A 16,630-nucleotide genomic window follows, 5' to 3' on the forward strand; every position below is an offset into this window, starting at 1 on the left:
CGAGCCTTGGTCCGGTGCGGATGCACTTGTCGTGTTTTCTCTCTCGCAGGATGTTTCAGATTTCCCGCGCGCTCTCCGCTTCGTATCCGATTACATCAAACGACGTAACGGCTGTTGATTCATTCATACGAATTCTGAGGCATCTACAAGCCATCGAAAAAAATATCAGATCAACCGCCAGATCAAATTGCCAATAGTCAATTTCCTTTTTCCACAAAAGCTTCAACTCACTCGGCTCGACCGGCGAGTAGCGGCGAAGTAGCGAGACAAAGTAGCGTGCAATTGGTGCTCATGTGCGATCGATCGGTCAGCGGAAGGAAACGCAAATTAGATCATCTATCGTGTCTCCGTTTATATCTCGCTATAAGTATAATATCACGTTTCTTCGTCTATTTGCATAATTATAATATTAATGTGTAATATTCAGTCGTCCGTGCGAGACACGTAACATGTATCTTCTGATGTATCTGCCGCAGTAATCAAGCGTATCGCGCCTCTCTCGCTTTTAGCACCGGGCTTCCGGCCCGCCAGCCAATCGTAATTTAAGTGTATGCGCACCTGCACCACTGCATACGCGTACGCGTGCTTCGCACACTACGTATATATACACTTGTACGCAACCATACCACGTAATATAAAACCCATCTCAGCGGCGCAATTGTGTTGTACCTACAAGGGAGACAGCGTGATCGGTGTCACCTCACTGTGTCGATGATATTCCACCTCACGGTACGGATGCGTGCGTGCGCACGTACAGGCTCTCCACATTGTACCCCGCGCGGCGATATTTCTATCTTTTCTTCCCTTCGTCTTCTCTTTTCCTCCCTGCCCCCCTCTTTCACTCTCTCACTCTCTCTCACTCTCACTATCTCTCTCTCTCTCTCTCTCTCTCCCCCCCCCTCTCTCTCTCTCGCTCTCTCTCGCTCTCGCTCTCTCTCGCTCTCTCGCTCTCTCTCTCTCTCTCTCTCTCTCTCTGGCTTTCTCGATCTCCACTTTGCACATTTCTTACTGATACGATTATTACCTATTACGTGCGATTTGCTTCTCGGCTCTCCTCTCTCGGGGCTCGGCGGAAGCCACGTGCCGTGGTTGCAAAGGGGAAAAGTTACGCTAACACGTTGACTAACACGCGCTCTAACCAGCTAACCTGTGATACTATTGGATGTATTTACGTTTCTGTTATCACCCAACTCCATCACATCCGACGGATGTCTTGTTGACGCCCCCCGGACGAAAGTCGAACGTTACGCAAGAAGGAATCGATTGTCAGCGCGTGCGCGTAAACACGAAACGAGACCATTCGGGATCAGAGAGATACGAGACCTCTTTGCGGTCTATTTCGAAATTTTGAAAGCTCGGAAGAATTTGTAATTGATTTTCTTGGGAATAGTTTAGGAGACTTAACGTCTAGTTTTTCTGTTTCGTACTTTTCTGTACTCTTAGTTTCGTACTAAATCGCTGTATGAAATCGCACGACGTTGAAAGATGCAGATTTCTTCTGATTCTGGAAAGGCACTCGTGAGAAATTTATCCACAGTAGACATAGTCAACTCTTCCGTTACGTGTGACGTGTTTACAACGTTTACGCAGAATGCGATCCTGCGTGGCCGGAGATACTCACTCGGGGAATCGAAATTGCGGGCTCGCTTCCTTCTCGTGGCGCACGGCTGCGCTTGGATTGTTCCGAGGAAATTTCTGGTCTTGCACGTCGGAGTGTGATGCTTTTTGGTTGTTGTTTGTTTCTGTAGATTTGCAGCGTTCAGATGTGAAATTGACGGGTCGTCCCATGTTATGTATTGTAATCCCTTTGCCGAATTATACGTTCTTGTATCATACACGGACACGCGTGCGTACGCGTGCGTTGTAAATCTTTGTAATTCCTCACAGAACGTTTCTCTCACGATTGGTAGGATATTGTGACCTCCTCACCCCTCCGCCCCCTCCCCCCTGTATACTTACGAATCGGTCTGGCGATTATCAGAATAATGATAATTACGCGCACAGACCGGCCTGTATGTCTTAACACTTGGCGACTATGATTTTCAGACGTCCAGACACACAACGCGTACGGTTGAAAATCATATTAGCCGTAATAATACGAGAATGAGAGCACATACGCCGATCTGTGGGTTTGCTTTAACAGCTTCCCTCATCCGTTTGTCAGAAGTTTGTTTGTCAGAAGTTTCAGATACACACTCGACATGTAGTCTTTGTATTTGTATACAGTCCGGCATAATGGCCATAACACACACACACACTTGGAGTTTTATGCTATTTTGAATATACCATATACACTACAGAGGGGTAAAACGTTCGCGCGTTGAGGCTGTCACGCCGACCTGTGCGCGTAGAATTTCCAATACTTCACTCGTGTACACTGTATATAGTTTTATTCAGTTTTCTCGCTAATCTCGCTAATCCTCTCGTACGTAACTGTTCATATCTTTATCATTGTAACTGTGTAAACAGCAGTTTTCGTCTCTTCGGTACTCAAAGCCTGTGTATTCCTTCAAGTGTCACATGCTTCACTTTGACCCTCGAGATACTCCACTCGGGTTACTCGAAAAGCGATTGTTACCTCGTGGTTATACCGTCGCATCGAGTACTTGGTATGCGTGAACCATCAATTTCACTTCTCGACGACTATCCTGTTACCTGTGTGTTTCAGTGTCTCTGATAGCTTCCGTGTTCGACGTTGAAAAAGCCGCAATCGGATTGTGCGATTCAGAAGTGAAACGAGCCGACGAGTCTCCTCTTCGTTCTTCGCGTACTTGATGTTACTTCCGTGAGAACCTTGATTCCTCTGCAATTACCGTCACGAGCGTCGGTTCGTTTCAGCTCTGAATGTCATGGTGGTAGCGCACATATCGCACGACGTTCGTTCACCGACGGACTTTAATGTATATGGATTTTTTAGAGAATTCTCACGGGGATCGAACGCCATCTTAGAGCCACGGGCTATCGCGAAGGCGCCTGAGGGAGAGGGATGTCCTCGTTGCGGAGGATACGTTTATGCCGCGGAGCAGATGTTAGCTCGTGGAAGGGTGAGTCGATTGGAAAAATGACCTTATACGTTACGGATTTGTCACTAAATGCGGCTAGATGCACATCGGTGTGTGCAACTCGCTGTACAATTCGGCCTTTGCTAGATCCTTTGCTTCGGCTCCTTCGCTAGATGACGTCGTACGTTTTGGAGATCTCGCAGTCGGAGATTTAAGAACTTGCCGGCTCGCCGATTGCAGTGGGACGGCCGCATTTAGTGTCGTTACGTGCAACGATAAATCTCTTGCGTCATCTTGGTGCTTCGACCGATCGTTCGTTGACGCCTTTTCGAAAACGCGACACAGTCAATGTACTTATCTCACTCGTGAGCCAAGCGTTCGCTTCGGATACTTTGGAACAATTCGCTCATTTACCCTTTACTTATAGGAGTACAATTCACAGAAAGTTCTATTTCATAGACACACTACACACAGGGTGAGTCCAAAGTCTCGGCATTACATTTACGGCCGTACCTTACACCTCGAGACTGACGAGAAAGTAACCGAGAGGGAGCTCAAGCATATTTATACAGAGAGCTCGAGAGTATCGCAGAGTAGCGGCGACGAGGCTCGGCTTTCTCGTCGACTGACGACACGAAATAAAAGAAAAGAAGAAAGGATGAAAGAAAGAAAGAAGGAAAGAAGGAAATGGAGGAAGAAAGAAAGAAAGATAAAAAATAACGTGAGAATTCGACTTGATGATTTTTCCGACCGAGCCTACGATCGAAGCGATACCTGCTGACTTTAGATCGGCGGACCGAAGCTGAAAATAGCAGCCCTCCGCGTATAGCCGTCGAGTCTGCGACCCTAGGTCCGTACAGAGAGATAACTGTGGGTGGCTTGGTCTCCGGATTCGGAACGCGTGTACATATTCTATCTCGGTGGACGACGAGGGGGCGACGTGGGGCACGCGGCGCGCGAGCGATTTAGCGCTAGCGGAGCAATAAAATCGGTCGCTGACGCGGCGACAAACAGATTGACGTAATCCGCGTCCTCACCGCCTCGCTTACTCACGCGTATTTCGGAAGATCTGGATGGAACCGCAAAAACGCCGCGCCGCGAGTTACAAAACGCGGACGCGCGCGCGCGCGCGCCGAAAGCCGCGCGTCTAAATTCGGCGCCTTGCATGATGTGCGTCCCCGTAATCTTATCCAATCTTCATTTCATAACAATGCGAGAAAAAATAGCGACGCGCCGTTGGGTAGGGCGAACATGGACAGCGGCGTGGAAGGAGAGGAAGAGAGAGAGAGAGATATAGAGTAAGAGGGAGAGAGAGAGAAAGAAAGAGAGAGAGGAGAGTGAAGAGCTCGCCTCCCCCTTGGTTCTAACTCAGAGACTTTCTCGGTGGTTTCGTCAGAAGACATTGGCGACGCACCAACTGGACGGCCAATCTTAGTCGGCTCGATACCCGGCGATAAAATGGCTCGCTACCAAGAGAGCACCGCGAACGAGAGGGATGGGGGACTAATTGCCGGCCGACAATCTGGTCCAGCGATAATCTGCGCGAACGGCGAACGGTGGCGGCGGCAATTCATCTTTTTCGTCGGCCATGACTCATCGGCGTGTCGCCGCGTCGTCGTAACCGCGTCTCTTTCTCTTTCTCTCCCTCTTTTTCTCACGTATTTTCACACTTTCTTCACCTCTCTCTCTCTCTCTCTCTCTTTCTCTCTCTCTCTCTATTAGTGATGAGGCGTTATTTCGTTACTTGTTACTGAATAACTGTTACTGAGCAATAATTTTAATAACGGTTATCAATGTTTAAAATAACAGTTAACGGACTAAACGGTTATTTTTGTAAAATTGCAATTTTACAAAAGCAATAATGTTTAAAATACTGCGAAATGTTTAAAATACTGCTTAATTGATCAATGTCAGAAAAATTATGTGCATTAGGAACATCAGTCCCATGTGAACGTTTGTTCTCCAAAGTCGGATTAATAATTAATGAAAGGAGAAATCGTTTGAGCGAAGATAAAACAAAAATTTTACTTTTTTTTAAACAGCAATATGAAATGGATAGCTGAATAAAATAAGAAAATGTATATATATTTGTATGCACTACTATTACTATTACTTTACAGGCTATTAAGTAAAACATCAATAATACTATTTTTTTATTTTTTGAGAAACAAAAATGAAACAGCCTATACTATGTTTTAAAAATTTCTATTAGTCTCGTTTTTATTTAACGTTTCAATTATAAAACTTAATTAAAAGAGACTATCTCTGGTAGCAAGACCCGACGTCTCAAGACGTTTTAATGATATTAGTAACACGTCATCTTGCTACTTTGGCATTATTATATTATTATTTTGTTTATAAATTTATAACAGAGAAATATATATATATATAAATTACATAATATCATTTATGTTTATTTAATTCAATATTATAGTAAGTTACTAGTAACCGTTTAACTGAATAACTGATTTAAATAACCGGTTATTTTAAAATAACAGTAACTGTTATAACTGTTTAGCAAAAATAATCGTTTAGCCTATCACTGCTCTCTATCCCTCTAAATAAAAAAAAAATCGTTCTTGAAGGAATCCTGGAGTATTCTTGTGTTAAAAGAAACACGAGAGTGGGCGTTGGACAAAGACAAGAATAATAATTTCACGATTCTAAGAATATTTAATCATAGAATACTTTCGTGCATTTTGCATTTTCATTGCAATTATTTACGGCTACAGTTGCCAATATATTAACGAGTATATAACGAGTGAGTGGAAGTGTTGTTGAGTGGAATTTCGAGAATATTAGACAGGACAGAGAGAGAGAGAGAGAGAGAGAGAGAGAGAGAGAGAGAGAGAGAGGAGGCGGGGGGGGGGGAAGAGCGAAAGAAAAAGGAAGGATAGAGCGACAGGAAGGAACTTTAGAAACAAAAGACCAAGACTTGACGATTAGTCGCGGCACCAAGTACAGCGTCCGCGATATCGATAAGACGCCTTGCCCTTGAATTACCGTTGGTCAATTCTCTTGGTTCTTGTGATTAGGCTTACCATAAAGTGTGCTTCAAGTGCAAACTGTGTCGCCGGACTCTGGACTCTACGCTTCATTGCGACGGTCCCGATCGCGAGATATACTGTCGAGGTACCTTTCATCTCAGAGAGAATCTACGATCATTCCCGGCTCTGTCGAGTCCATGAGTGTCTTGCGATTTCACGTACAGATATCCGTACTGACTGCCCTGTGTTCCGACACGTCGGACGACTATCACATGGATCCGGAACGTGTCTATCTGTTGATTTCTGTCTGTCTACGTTGATCTTCGTCCGTTCGCTACCGGACCGACTTGTCTTCCATTACTGTGGCCCATTAAAACCAGTTTTGCGAAAACTCTTCCCGCACCGCCAGACAAAGGCCCCCGAGCGCACAAGGGCTGCGAAGGGCCGCGAAGAAGGGACCGCGAGCGTCGATCGCTCCGTGTCGGCTTTTCGTGTCGTATTAGCGTATTACCGCCGCGCGAATGTTTATCTATTCGCTCCGAGTCACTCTCGCGAATTTAAATCACTGCGATAGAGATACGTAACGCGTGCCGGAATTATCGCATCTGTGGCAAACCATGTGTGCCGCAGATCGAGCGAAGAAAATTGCGAGACTGAAGCGAATTTTCGCCTTTTTGGCCTCCAATCCTTCGAGGGAAATACGCAGTTGAAAAGAATCGCGGTAATGCCAGTGTTTATCTCACGCGGATGCATCGGCATTACTGATACAAGCGGATGATATAAGACATGACAGCACGACTGTATAGATAGAGCGCATTGAACTGAACTGAAAAGTCCTCTGCATCATTTTTGCGATTTTCCCAACAGTTACCAGATAATTAATCAACCTTGTGGTGCATAGGATATTAAGATATAAGAAAGTCTAGTTGCGCAGAAATTTTATTTAAAAGAAAATATATATAACGAAGTAGATTTGTTTGACTTAATAAACGATCAATTAAACCGCGGTGCTTCGAATTATCTTAACATTTCAAAGTTAGCAAGATTAGCAAAGTAGCATGAAAAGTATCCTACAAGTTGCACAGTACTAATTAAAAAAACAGAACATATTTTATCCTACTAGTTTTTTGTCCTATTAGCCTGAAAAAGTTAAGGCGGCGAAAGGCCCTCAGAGAGATAAAGCAACGAGAGCGGCGTTTGTAAATAAATCTAATGCAAACAATCTAATCTTTTGAGCTGTGCGTTATCAGAACTTATCGTTCTTCATGAGCTTATCCGCTCATCTTCTTTCATTAATTTCTTAACAGCTGTTGCAAAGATCGTGAAACGGTGGGGGATATTTTTCGATCCAGTTTCGTGCAGTCTACCTGTGCAAGAGATTATCCGTGTTCAGCGTTTAATAATTCTGATGGGCGTACACTTTTGGGCCCACTGAGGATTTAAGAGTACGGTCCAATCACAGAAGATAATGAGCAAGCGCTTAGTGTGAGCGCTGGGGCTTCTGCTGAATACGGTTAATGTCTGTTATCGTTCTCGTGAAACATGGAACTGGTTATATCGGCGGGCACCAAGGAGCTTTCTGTGTCCTCGCTCCTGAACGATTGTACAAACGAACGAGCAATATTGTACAATGTAGCGTTTTCCCTGGAACTTTCAGTGACTAACCCATCCTTTGTGTTTTGTGCAGCAATGGCACAAGGAATGCTTTAAGTGTGCCAACTGCTCCAAAAGGTTAGATTCCATCAACTGCTGCGAAGGTCCTGACAAGGACATCTATTGCAAAGGTGAGGATGTAGTATAAACGTGCGCACGAAGATGTAACGTACGAGAAACGCGATAGAGGGAGGGAGAGAGAGAGAGAGACAGAGAGAATACTCTTTTCTGAAGCCGGAGCTGCGAAGTGTTGCACGATGCATTTCTTCAGTGTATGAATATCTATTCTACATAAAATATCGGTATTGATTAGCGCCAAGATATTTGAAGATTCACGGATTAGTTTACATTTACTAGCATTGAGAGAAGTGGCATTTTACCTCGTTCGAGCGGTTCGATTTCTGATGTTTTACCGGAGAATCGGAGAAAAAACTCAAGGCTGAAACTCACCGAATTCCCTATTTATTCACAGCATAACATATCGCCAATCAATTACCTTTCGCTAATGAGAGCAAAAAATTTGCTTAGAACTCAAGAGTCTATCTCTAAGAAATATTTCTCGCGGGCGGCTGAGTTAAAATTTGATATTTTTCATCACGTAGAGCGCAACAATCTGTTCAATTAATGGAAACACCAAATTTATCAGAATCCAAAGACCCCCAACAAATACTTCCTATCGGTAGCCGGGTGTATCGTACATGTACAACGACACATCGAGTCTCTTACCAAGCCAATAAAAACTCAATACTTCGCACTATACACGGCGACAAGACATCCATTAACACGTTGACTGCCATGGAATTTTTCACGATTCCGGTCTAAAGAGCCAATTTGATTTAATCATGTTATATTATTAAAAACTTTAATAATAGTACATAGTAATAATCAAGAAACTTAAAAAATGTTTCTTTTTAAAAAAACATTTTTTATTCTCTTTCCTGAGGCCATCTATTCATATTTACACTGTTATGCTACGAGTTTCCTCGTAGCTGTACAAATATGGCGAGTAATGAAGGGACGAGATAACTCGTAGTAGGCGTCCTGGGCAAGTAAACAACCCACGAGATATCTCGTAGTTGGCAGTCAACGTGTTAAGGGATGAAGCCTCTCCGATTGCACGATAACGTAGAGCGGTATTAAAAATGCACACAAGGACATGGCCATTACGATTACGTCTTCGTGGCGGAGCGTCATTACGTGATAACGCGAGGCGACGTGAAATCTTTAATCGATATTGTCTGCAGTATGCTACGGAAAGAGGTTCGGACCGAAGGGTTATGGCTACGGCCAGGGTGGCGGCGCCCTGCAGAGCGACTGTTACGCCAATGGGTGGGTTTTCAGAGTCAGGACTGAGACGGGAAGCACGCGCGAGAGAGAAATCCCGCCTCGGCTTCTACACTTTCACTATATATGATGCGCTTGTCTGCTTAACAGCTTGCTATCCGAAGAAATTCGGTCCGCGGGGTATCGGCCACGCTGGGGTTATGTGGATCGGGCTGCAGTGCGATATTGAGGATGAGGGGTACGCGCCCCCTTAGTTAAGCTATCACGATCTTCTCGCGCGCGTACACAGGGTGCCCGATGAGGAGAGGCGCGCGCGAGCGCAAGCAATAGTTTTGCCTTCGAGCGACCTGCCGCTGATTTTTCCTCGTCGGACATTTTCAGGCCGATCAGTCTGATCGTCCTGGTGCGCGCCTCGTTGCCTCGACGTCGGAAGAACCATGGAGAGCATTTGGTGGCTTAAAGAACTCGCGGAAAAGGCTTTTTCACCTCGCGTATTTTCAAATTTCCGGATAATATTGCTTGCTGGGGGGGATGCAAGTCTTCCGAAAGTTACTAGTCGTATTTTGCACGCGTATCGAGGCGAGGGACATTCCTTAAGCGGCACATTGGATCGATGGGTTATAGATGTGCAGTTCTGCAAGTCCTCAGAAACGTCTCGGTGGAGACTGATGTTAATGATAAAACGTCACGAGATTAAGAAGACGCGAAAAGTAACGGTTTTGGATGAATGTTTAAGCACGTGACTCGATATGTATGCAACTTCTCCGAAATATACTCGAGCTTGATTATATTTCTGCAAACAGGGAGTCATGTAACTATAGAACGTATACATACACACGTACACACGTCTCGGAGATATCGTCTTCATCGTTTACGATGTCGTGTCACATGATTCGCTCTCGAGGCATACGAAGACGTAGATTGTGAGGAGATAGCGCGAACGCGAAGCCGCGACGGCCGTTGTGTTGCTCACCGAGGAAAAGTCGGCCCCCGACTTTCCCGAAGTACACGGGAAAATTGTCACTGGCACGCGCCTTCTCCGGGACATTCTGTACACGTGCGCGCCTGTGTGTGTCCGTGTATATACAATATACATATATACATACATATAGACCGACGCCTTAACGCTTTGCGCTACTACTCACCTTGGCATCACGAATCGGCCGATCATATCGGAATATCGAGTGTGATTTCTCAGTGGCGATCGACTCAATGAGACTCGCTTTTCGAGGAGCTTGTAGATCACGCGGACGTTCATTGTTGCCAGACTCTACCACATACATTCGACATTCCTGTTGCCACATGGTCTGTACGTTGTGCATGTGTACTTATGGCGGTCTAAACCCGAAGTTGGTGTAGCACCCAATTCGTCACTAACACTCTCTGCTGCTATATATATATATATATATATATATATATATATATATGTATATACATATATATATATAAAATTTCAATACATGTATACGTGAATCCACAATTCTCATCTTTTCCCTTGACGAAATAATAAATCGAGTGTGTGACAAATAATCGAGACCTCATGAGAAGGGAATTTCGTAATTGTCCGTCACGGCTCACGTGAAAGAAGATACACCGTTTAGCTATATTTTCATGATCGATCAAAACTGATTGCCGATACATTTTTATCACAATTATATTACATATTATCATTTTACATTACATCAATTTTATTCGATTAATCTCCTGTGCGTCCTATGAAGTAACAAGATAATAGATAATGTTCTCAAAAACCGTGTTTATAGATTCGGTACATTTACAACTCTCTGTAATCCCTCTCGAGATCGAGACATTATTCCTGGCTCATAAAAATTATATCGAAGAAATCACGAGAATTTTGAAGATATTTCTTTGACGCGCCCTGACTAGACAATTGCCGACACGACCGAACCACCTCCGTCGTTGGCATGCGATTATGTCCCTTCACGATTGCGCAAACGAGTCGTATGACGATACGGGAGAAGCGGGAGGCAACTGAAAATACTCAGATATCCAGCTGGATTTCCCCACACTAAACGTGGTCCACATGTCCAACAAACTTACCCTTCGCCGGGGCGTCAAGACTCTCTCGGAGCAGGCAGACCCGCGCCAATCGCTTCTCCCCGATCCGTGCGATTCGATCATCCGCTTGATCATCGACGATTGAGCGGGGTGAACCGCGTTGTAACGTCAGGTTCGATTTGCGACACAGCGATGCAGCTCCACGCACCACCGTGATCGACACTGCCATAATCAAGGCTCCGCCAGGCAAGGGTTGCCCGCGCTGCGGCGGCGTTGTCTTCGCCGCCGAGCAGGTGCTCGCCAAGGGCCGCGAGTGGCACCGGAAGTGCTACAAGTGCCGTGACTGCACCAAGACCCTGGACTCCATCATCGCCTGCGACGGTCCGGACCGGGATGTCTACTGCAAGACCTGCTACGGGAAGAAGTGGGGACCGCACGGATACGGATTCGCATGTGGCTCGGGATTCCTCCAGACCGATGGACTCACGTGAGTCTCGTTCGTAGCGTCCCTCTCCGTAGCGCAGGCCTGCCTCTGGGATTTGATCTCTCGCTGCTTGTTTCCTTAACTATGGATATCATACATACATTTGACTCGAACGTGAATGTAAGAGCACGTGTGCAGTTTTAACACGGCTTCATTCAAGATGAAGCGGGGAAACTCGCTTCGTCACTCGGTCGGTTGAACGAACCTCTTTGAGAGGATAGCGTCGCGCAGCGATGAAGAAAAGGTTCAAGGAAAGAAATGTGACGTGAAAGTAACGGAAGATGAAATGGAAGCGAGATGAAGACTGGAGAGTAAAATTAACTCGCGCTCATAGAGAACACGATCTCCCACTTGTCGCCGCGTTCTTCAGTCTCGCGATGCGATCTCGGTGATCGCGCGGTTGATTGTCTCGAGACCGGTCTCCAGCTCGCGAGTCGACTTGCGGATCAGACAATCGCGGAGACAGAGGCTGCATCATCGAGTAGAAAGCGGTTGGAGCTCGTGCGATCGGGACTGCGTTTTGTAACCATATTAACGATCCGCAGGGAGGAAGAGATTTCAGCCAGCCGACCTTTCTACAATCCCGACACGACCTCGATTAAAGCGCCAGCCGGACAGGGCTGCCCCCGTTGCGGCGGCATGGTGTTCGCCGCGGAGCAACAGCTCGCCAAGGGCACCATGTGGCACAAGAAGTGCTTCAACTGCGCCGAATGCCATCGACCTTTGGACTCGATGCTGGCGTGCGACGGTCCCGATAAGGAGATCCACTGCCGCGCCTGCTACGGGAAGCTCTTCGGGCCCAAAGGCTTCGGATTCGGCCACAGGCCGACTCTCGTCTCGACGAACGGGGATCACGCTCCTTCCTAGTAAGTAAGGAGGCGACCCGAGACGCGGGTTCCCGCGGCGCAAATTCGATTGTGTTATTTTTACACGCACGAGCGAGTCATTGGCTGAGGCCGGTCCTCGCACATTTCTCCTTTCGTCCCGACTCGTGTCATTTAACGTGCTAAATGACGTGTTTAAACGACGTGATTTCAGACCAGAGGAGTGTGTAAGGAAAGCTTCAGGCAACCTCGCGTCATATTTTATGTATTTAAACATGTGTAAATGACGTGATTTGAGACGCGCGCGAAGAAAGCTTCAGCCAATCGCACGCGTGTCGAGAAATAACACGCTCGGCCCTCTCTCGATTCCACCTCGGCTGTACTCTCGAACGACGTTGCTCTTACCTCTTCACAGCATCGACGCCAAGCCACAGGTTGGTCAGAAGCGAAACGACGGGCACGGTTGCTCGCGCTGCGGCTACCCGGTGTACGCCGCCGAGCAGATGATCTCGAAGAACCGCGTGTGGCATAAACGGTGCTTCAGCTGCGGCGAGTGCCACCGTTCCTTGGACTCGACGAATCTGAACGACGGCCCGGACGGAGACATCTACTGCCGTGGCTGCTACAGCCGAAACTTCGGGCCCAAGGGCGTGGGCTTCGGTATGGGCGCAGGCACCCTCACGATGGCCTAATCTCAAGGGCCAACCCCATCGCTCCAAAAGAACCCTCGCGATTCAGTCTTATATATCAATGTAAATATATAAATATACATATATATTTATGCAGGATGTCCCGAAACTGTGGTACGATACCTTCATGGCGTATTCTGGAGTTTCATTGAAGTAAAAAATTCTGATACGCGACTGATAGTCGAAGAGGATCTTCGCTTGTCGCGTCTTCTCTCGGTTTTTTCACGTCGCACGTTTCCCCCGACGAAGTTTCTAATTAGGATTCTGTCTGAGCGCACTCTATGTGAAATTGGCTTGAGCAATCAGCTGAAAGAATGAGTTGTAAGGTGCAATTTTGTCACTCACTCGGTCCTCCTCCTCAAGTTCTTTCTCCGGCTTGTACACGTTAGGATTTCCGACTTTGATCTGACTTTCAGAATACGCTATTGAAGTATCGCGTGACAGTTGTGGGCTACCCTGTGTAGAGGCGTCTGACTGTATATCTGACGACAGACGAACGCGCTGCTCCGGGAATTTCGATTTCTCCTTTCTTAGCATACGACGATTCGATGATGTCGATGACTTCGCCCCCGTTCTAATGCGAACTGCGCGCGGCGGGCAGGGATGACGCGACCGGGAGTCCGGTTGATCCCACGGAAATTTGATCGCGCAGTCGATCGCGCAGGTCGCCGTCGATGACACGTCGCGACGCGAGATCGTGCGACTCGTATCGATCGCATTGCGGATAAATTGGTCATTTGGCCGATTAACGATTTATTTAGCTGTAATGTAAAAAAAACACCACCCGCTTGGAAGGGTTGTCGCTTCAATAACGATACGAGGGCTTTGAGCCCTCTCCGCGTAAAACGATGAAAGTTTCGACGCTGAACGAACAGCAGGGTGCGCGCGAGGGCTCGAAGAGGGAAACGCATGTCTGATCAGTCGATCGCGGCGAATCATCATCGAGAATTATCGCTGACGTGTCGATTTATTCCTGCGCTCAACTGGACCCACTCTCGTCCGGTCGTCGTTAGATGACTCGCGCTAGGTTACCGCGAAAATTCCACGGAGAACCGTAGCTCGCAAGCGGGCCGAATCTACCGAGTGTGCTAAGGATTTCGCTTACAGTCTGTTTGGCGATCTTCAGGTTCTTCCAGCGAATTTCGCAGCAGTCTAGACGACCCTCGATTACCTACGCGCGAACGACTAATCTGATGACAAGCAATTACGAACGTACGAAACTTTTGTTACTTTTCTCCTTCTTCTTCTTCTTCCTTTCGTTTTGTTTTGTTCTTCCTTTTCTTTCGATCTCGACGAATTGGAAATTACGACCGCGGAATAATCGTCCCGCGAGATACCGGATTTGAAAGAGACGCTGCGAGGAGAAGGCCAAAGAACTAGATAAGTCTTTCAATTCAATCTCCGCCAGCCAGACTTTGGAACATTTCTCCATCTTCTAGATTAATACGGCCACGTAAAGTAGAATGCGTCGCAATTAATGATGCTGGCTCGTTAACGTAAAGTTTTCACCAAGCGCGAATTTTTACATCTGGTTTTAACTTCGAGACACGGAAGTCTGGGGTTGGCAGCGCGATGATTTGATTATCTCGCGTCGTCGATTACACCGCACACTCTCGCGGACGATACATAAGCGGATAAATACGAGTAAAAATCTACACAACACCGGGCTACGATCAGCAGCAACGATCTAACCGACGACGAAGACGAGAAACTAATTTAATTATGATTTTCAATAAATGTATGATTGAAGATCCGCAAAATTTTCTTTACCCAAACACAAGAATTGACGCAACCGAATCGCATTCGAAAACGCGCGCGCAACGAGATCTTATGTTTCTCCTGAAATACGGCACGATGTATCGACACGACATTGAACCTAAACAAAAACCTAGTTTAATAAGACGAATTAATCTATATAAATAATAATAAAAAATGAACGCGCGCAAAATGACTACCGGATACGAACACAGAGTGCGATAATTACACAATAAGACGATTCTTTCGACTGTTGCGTCGTCCCGAGTGGACGACGCGTTTCAGTTCAGAATAAAAGAAATAAAAATAAAATAATAATAATAATAATGATTCCGACGGAGTGATCTGTGGGCGAAATGATGATTCGAGCGAACTTGACGGAACAATCAACGGAGAGTGAGTATGTGAGTACGGTGTAAAACACTAATTTCATATATTTATAGCAACAACTGTACAAGTTTGTTTTTCCGGTCACACATATCTATAATTACCATTCGTTAACCTTAACAATAATGGCGGGAGCAACGAAGCTGTTCAGAATCCACGAACGCTTCCTGGCTTACGGAGACGAGCCTTTCCCCTCTCTCACGGCCGTCGCGTATATAATCGATAATCCGCGTCTTCCTCGGAGACGAGCGTGCGGCTCGCGCTACGCGCCAGTATACGCGGTATTGTAAAATTGTGTCTCGTTAAAAAATCACATTCGTTATCGAACTGGGATATGAATCGCCTCGGGACATGATAGAAATTATCGCACGCTATGTTGCCGTTCACTTTCGGAGGACCAGTGGCCTCCGCTCGTCCGCGAGAATAACGTATGCGCGATATTTTCTGGCCATCGCCATCGCGGACTTCGTGGACGGTCACGAAGCTGAATTCTCGTCTATTGTTTAACCGGGTGTCGACGACCGATCGTTATTTTGCTACTCTTCACGAGAGATCACCATATCTCTCTTAATCTTACGATCAAGGCTGAAATATATCCGGACAATTCAACTGAACTCCGTCTCCAATTCTTTCGACGGTTTAAATAAATTCGCACGTTCAGGAGTAGACTCGAATATTCGGGTATTACGATCCGGACTATCCGGACAATTCGGATACTCATATTTTAGTGATCGAATAACACGGTTTCAATTAATTATATCAATATTCGAATATCCGAAAACCCGGATCGTCCTATTTCCAGTCTTACACAGTATTAGTTATATATATAATTCGGGAGATTTGCAATATTGAGTAACTAACAGTACTTTCTCCGCCGGAGATCGCAAGGAAAATAGTCGCAACGATTCCGAATGTGTCCGGCTTGACTCTAGTTATCGGTGGACGTTGCCGTATTACTAAGATTCTCTCTTAACTGGCCCTCTAAAAGGTCACGGCGAAGTTCGACGAGACTCGTGGAAAGAAAGGATACCTTCTGGTAGAACTATACATACCTTCGCCTTAACTAATGTACATTTATACATCTCACTATAAAATAGATTCAGTCGTAATCGATAAACTATACATACGCGGAATATGGTGCGCTCTCGTTATCGGCGCGTGACCAACGAGTCACACGGTCGTCAAACATTGTCCATTGTATTGTGATAAGACAGGTACCCTCGCTCTTCTTGGTACGAGACATACAGGACGGTATGTGTGAATATTTATCTTAAGAAGGACATCCTAAAGAGAGAAAGAGAGGAAGAGAGCTAGAGCGAGAAAGAGAGAGAGAGAGAGAGAGAGAGAGAGAGAGAGAGAGATTCCGTCGGCCTGCGAATCGACGGGACAATCTTGCACTCGAGCGACGAACTCGCCGACTGCGAGAAAAAACCTACCTCCTCGAGTGTCTTCGCGCACTTTTCCCTTTCACCTTTCAAATTCAGAGAGAACGACCGGGTAAATGCAATTATCTACGACGGGACTATGTGAAACTGATCTAATCAAT

The 16,630-nt window shown here is 46.1% G+C and overlaps 1 protein-coding gene across 6 annotated transcripts in view; it reads left to right on the plus strand.

The window, feature by feature from the left end:
- Nucleotides 1-14,691, plus strand: part of LOC105184102 (muscle LIM protein Mlp84B) — a 25,339-nt gene extending 10,648 nt beyond the window's left edge. The window contains exons 4-9 of one of the 6 annotated variants that reach the window (XM_025299478.1): nucleotides 2,918-3,044; nucleotides 6,038-6,134; nucleotides 8,887-8,971; nucleotides 11,136-11,432; nucleotides 11,975-12,295; nucleotides 12,669-14,691. In XM_025299478.1, the coding sequence (XP_025155263.1) occupies nucleotides 2,918-3,044; nucleotides 6,038-6,134; nucleotides 8,887-8,971; nucleotides 11,136-11,432; nucleotides 11,975-12,295; nucleotides 12,669-12,945 (1,204 nt within the window). In that variant the 3' untranslated portion in view covers nucleotides 12,946-14,691. Of the gene's footprint in view, nucleotides 1-2,917; nucleotides 3,045-6,037; nucleotides 6,135-7,676; nucleotides 7,774-8,886; nucleotides 8,972-9,076; nucleotides 9,165-11,135; nucleotides 11,433-11,974; nucleotides 12,296-12,668 lie in introns of those variants that run through there. The other 5 variants (XM_019841860.2, XM_011142655.3, XM_025299479.1 and 2 more) reach the window with 5 other exon arrangements.
- The last annotated feature ends 1,939 nt before the right edge of the window (nucleotides 14,692-16,630 follow it).

This window comes from Harpegnathos saltator, unplaced genomic scaffold, assembly GCF_003227715.2.
Source record: "Harpegnathos saltator strain DR-91 unplaced genomic scaffold, Hsal_v8.6 scaffold280, whole genome shotgun sequence".
NCBI classification, from domain to species: Eukaryota; Metazoa; Arthropoda; class Insecta; order Hymenoptera; family Formicidae; genus Harpegnathos; species Harpegnathos saltator.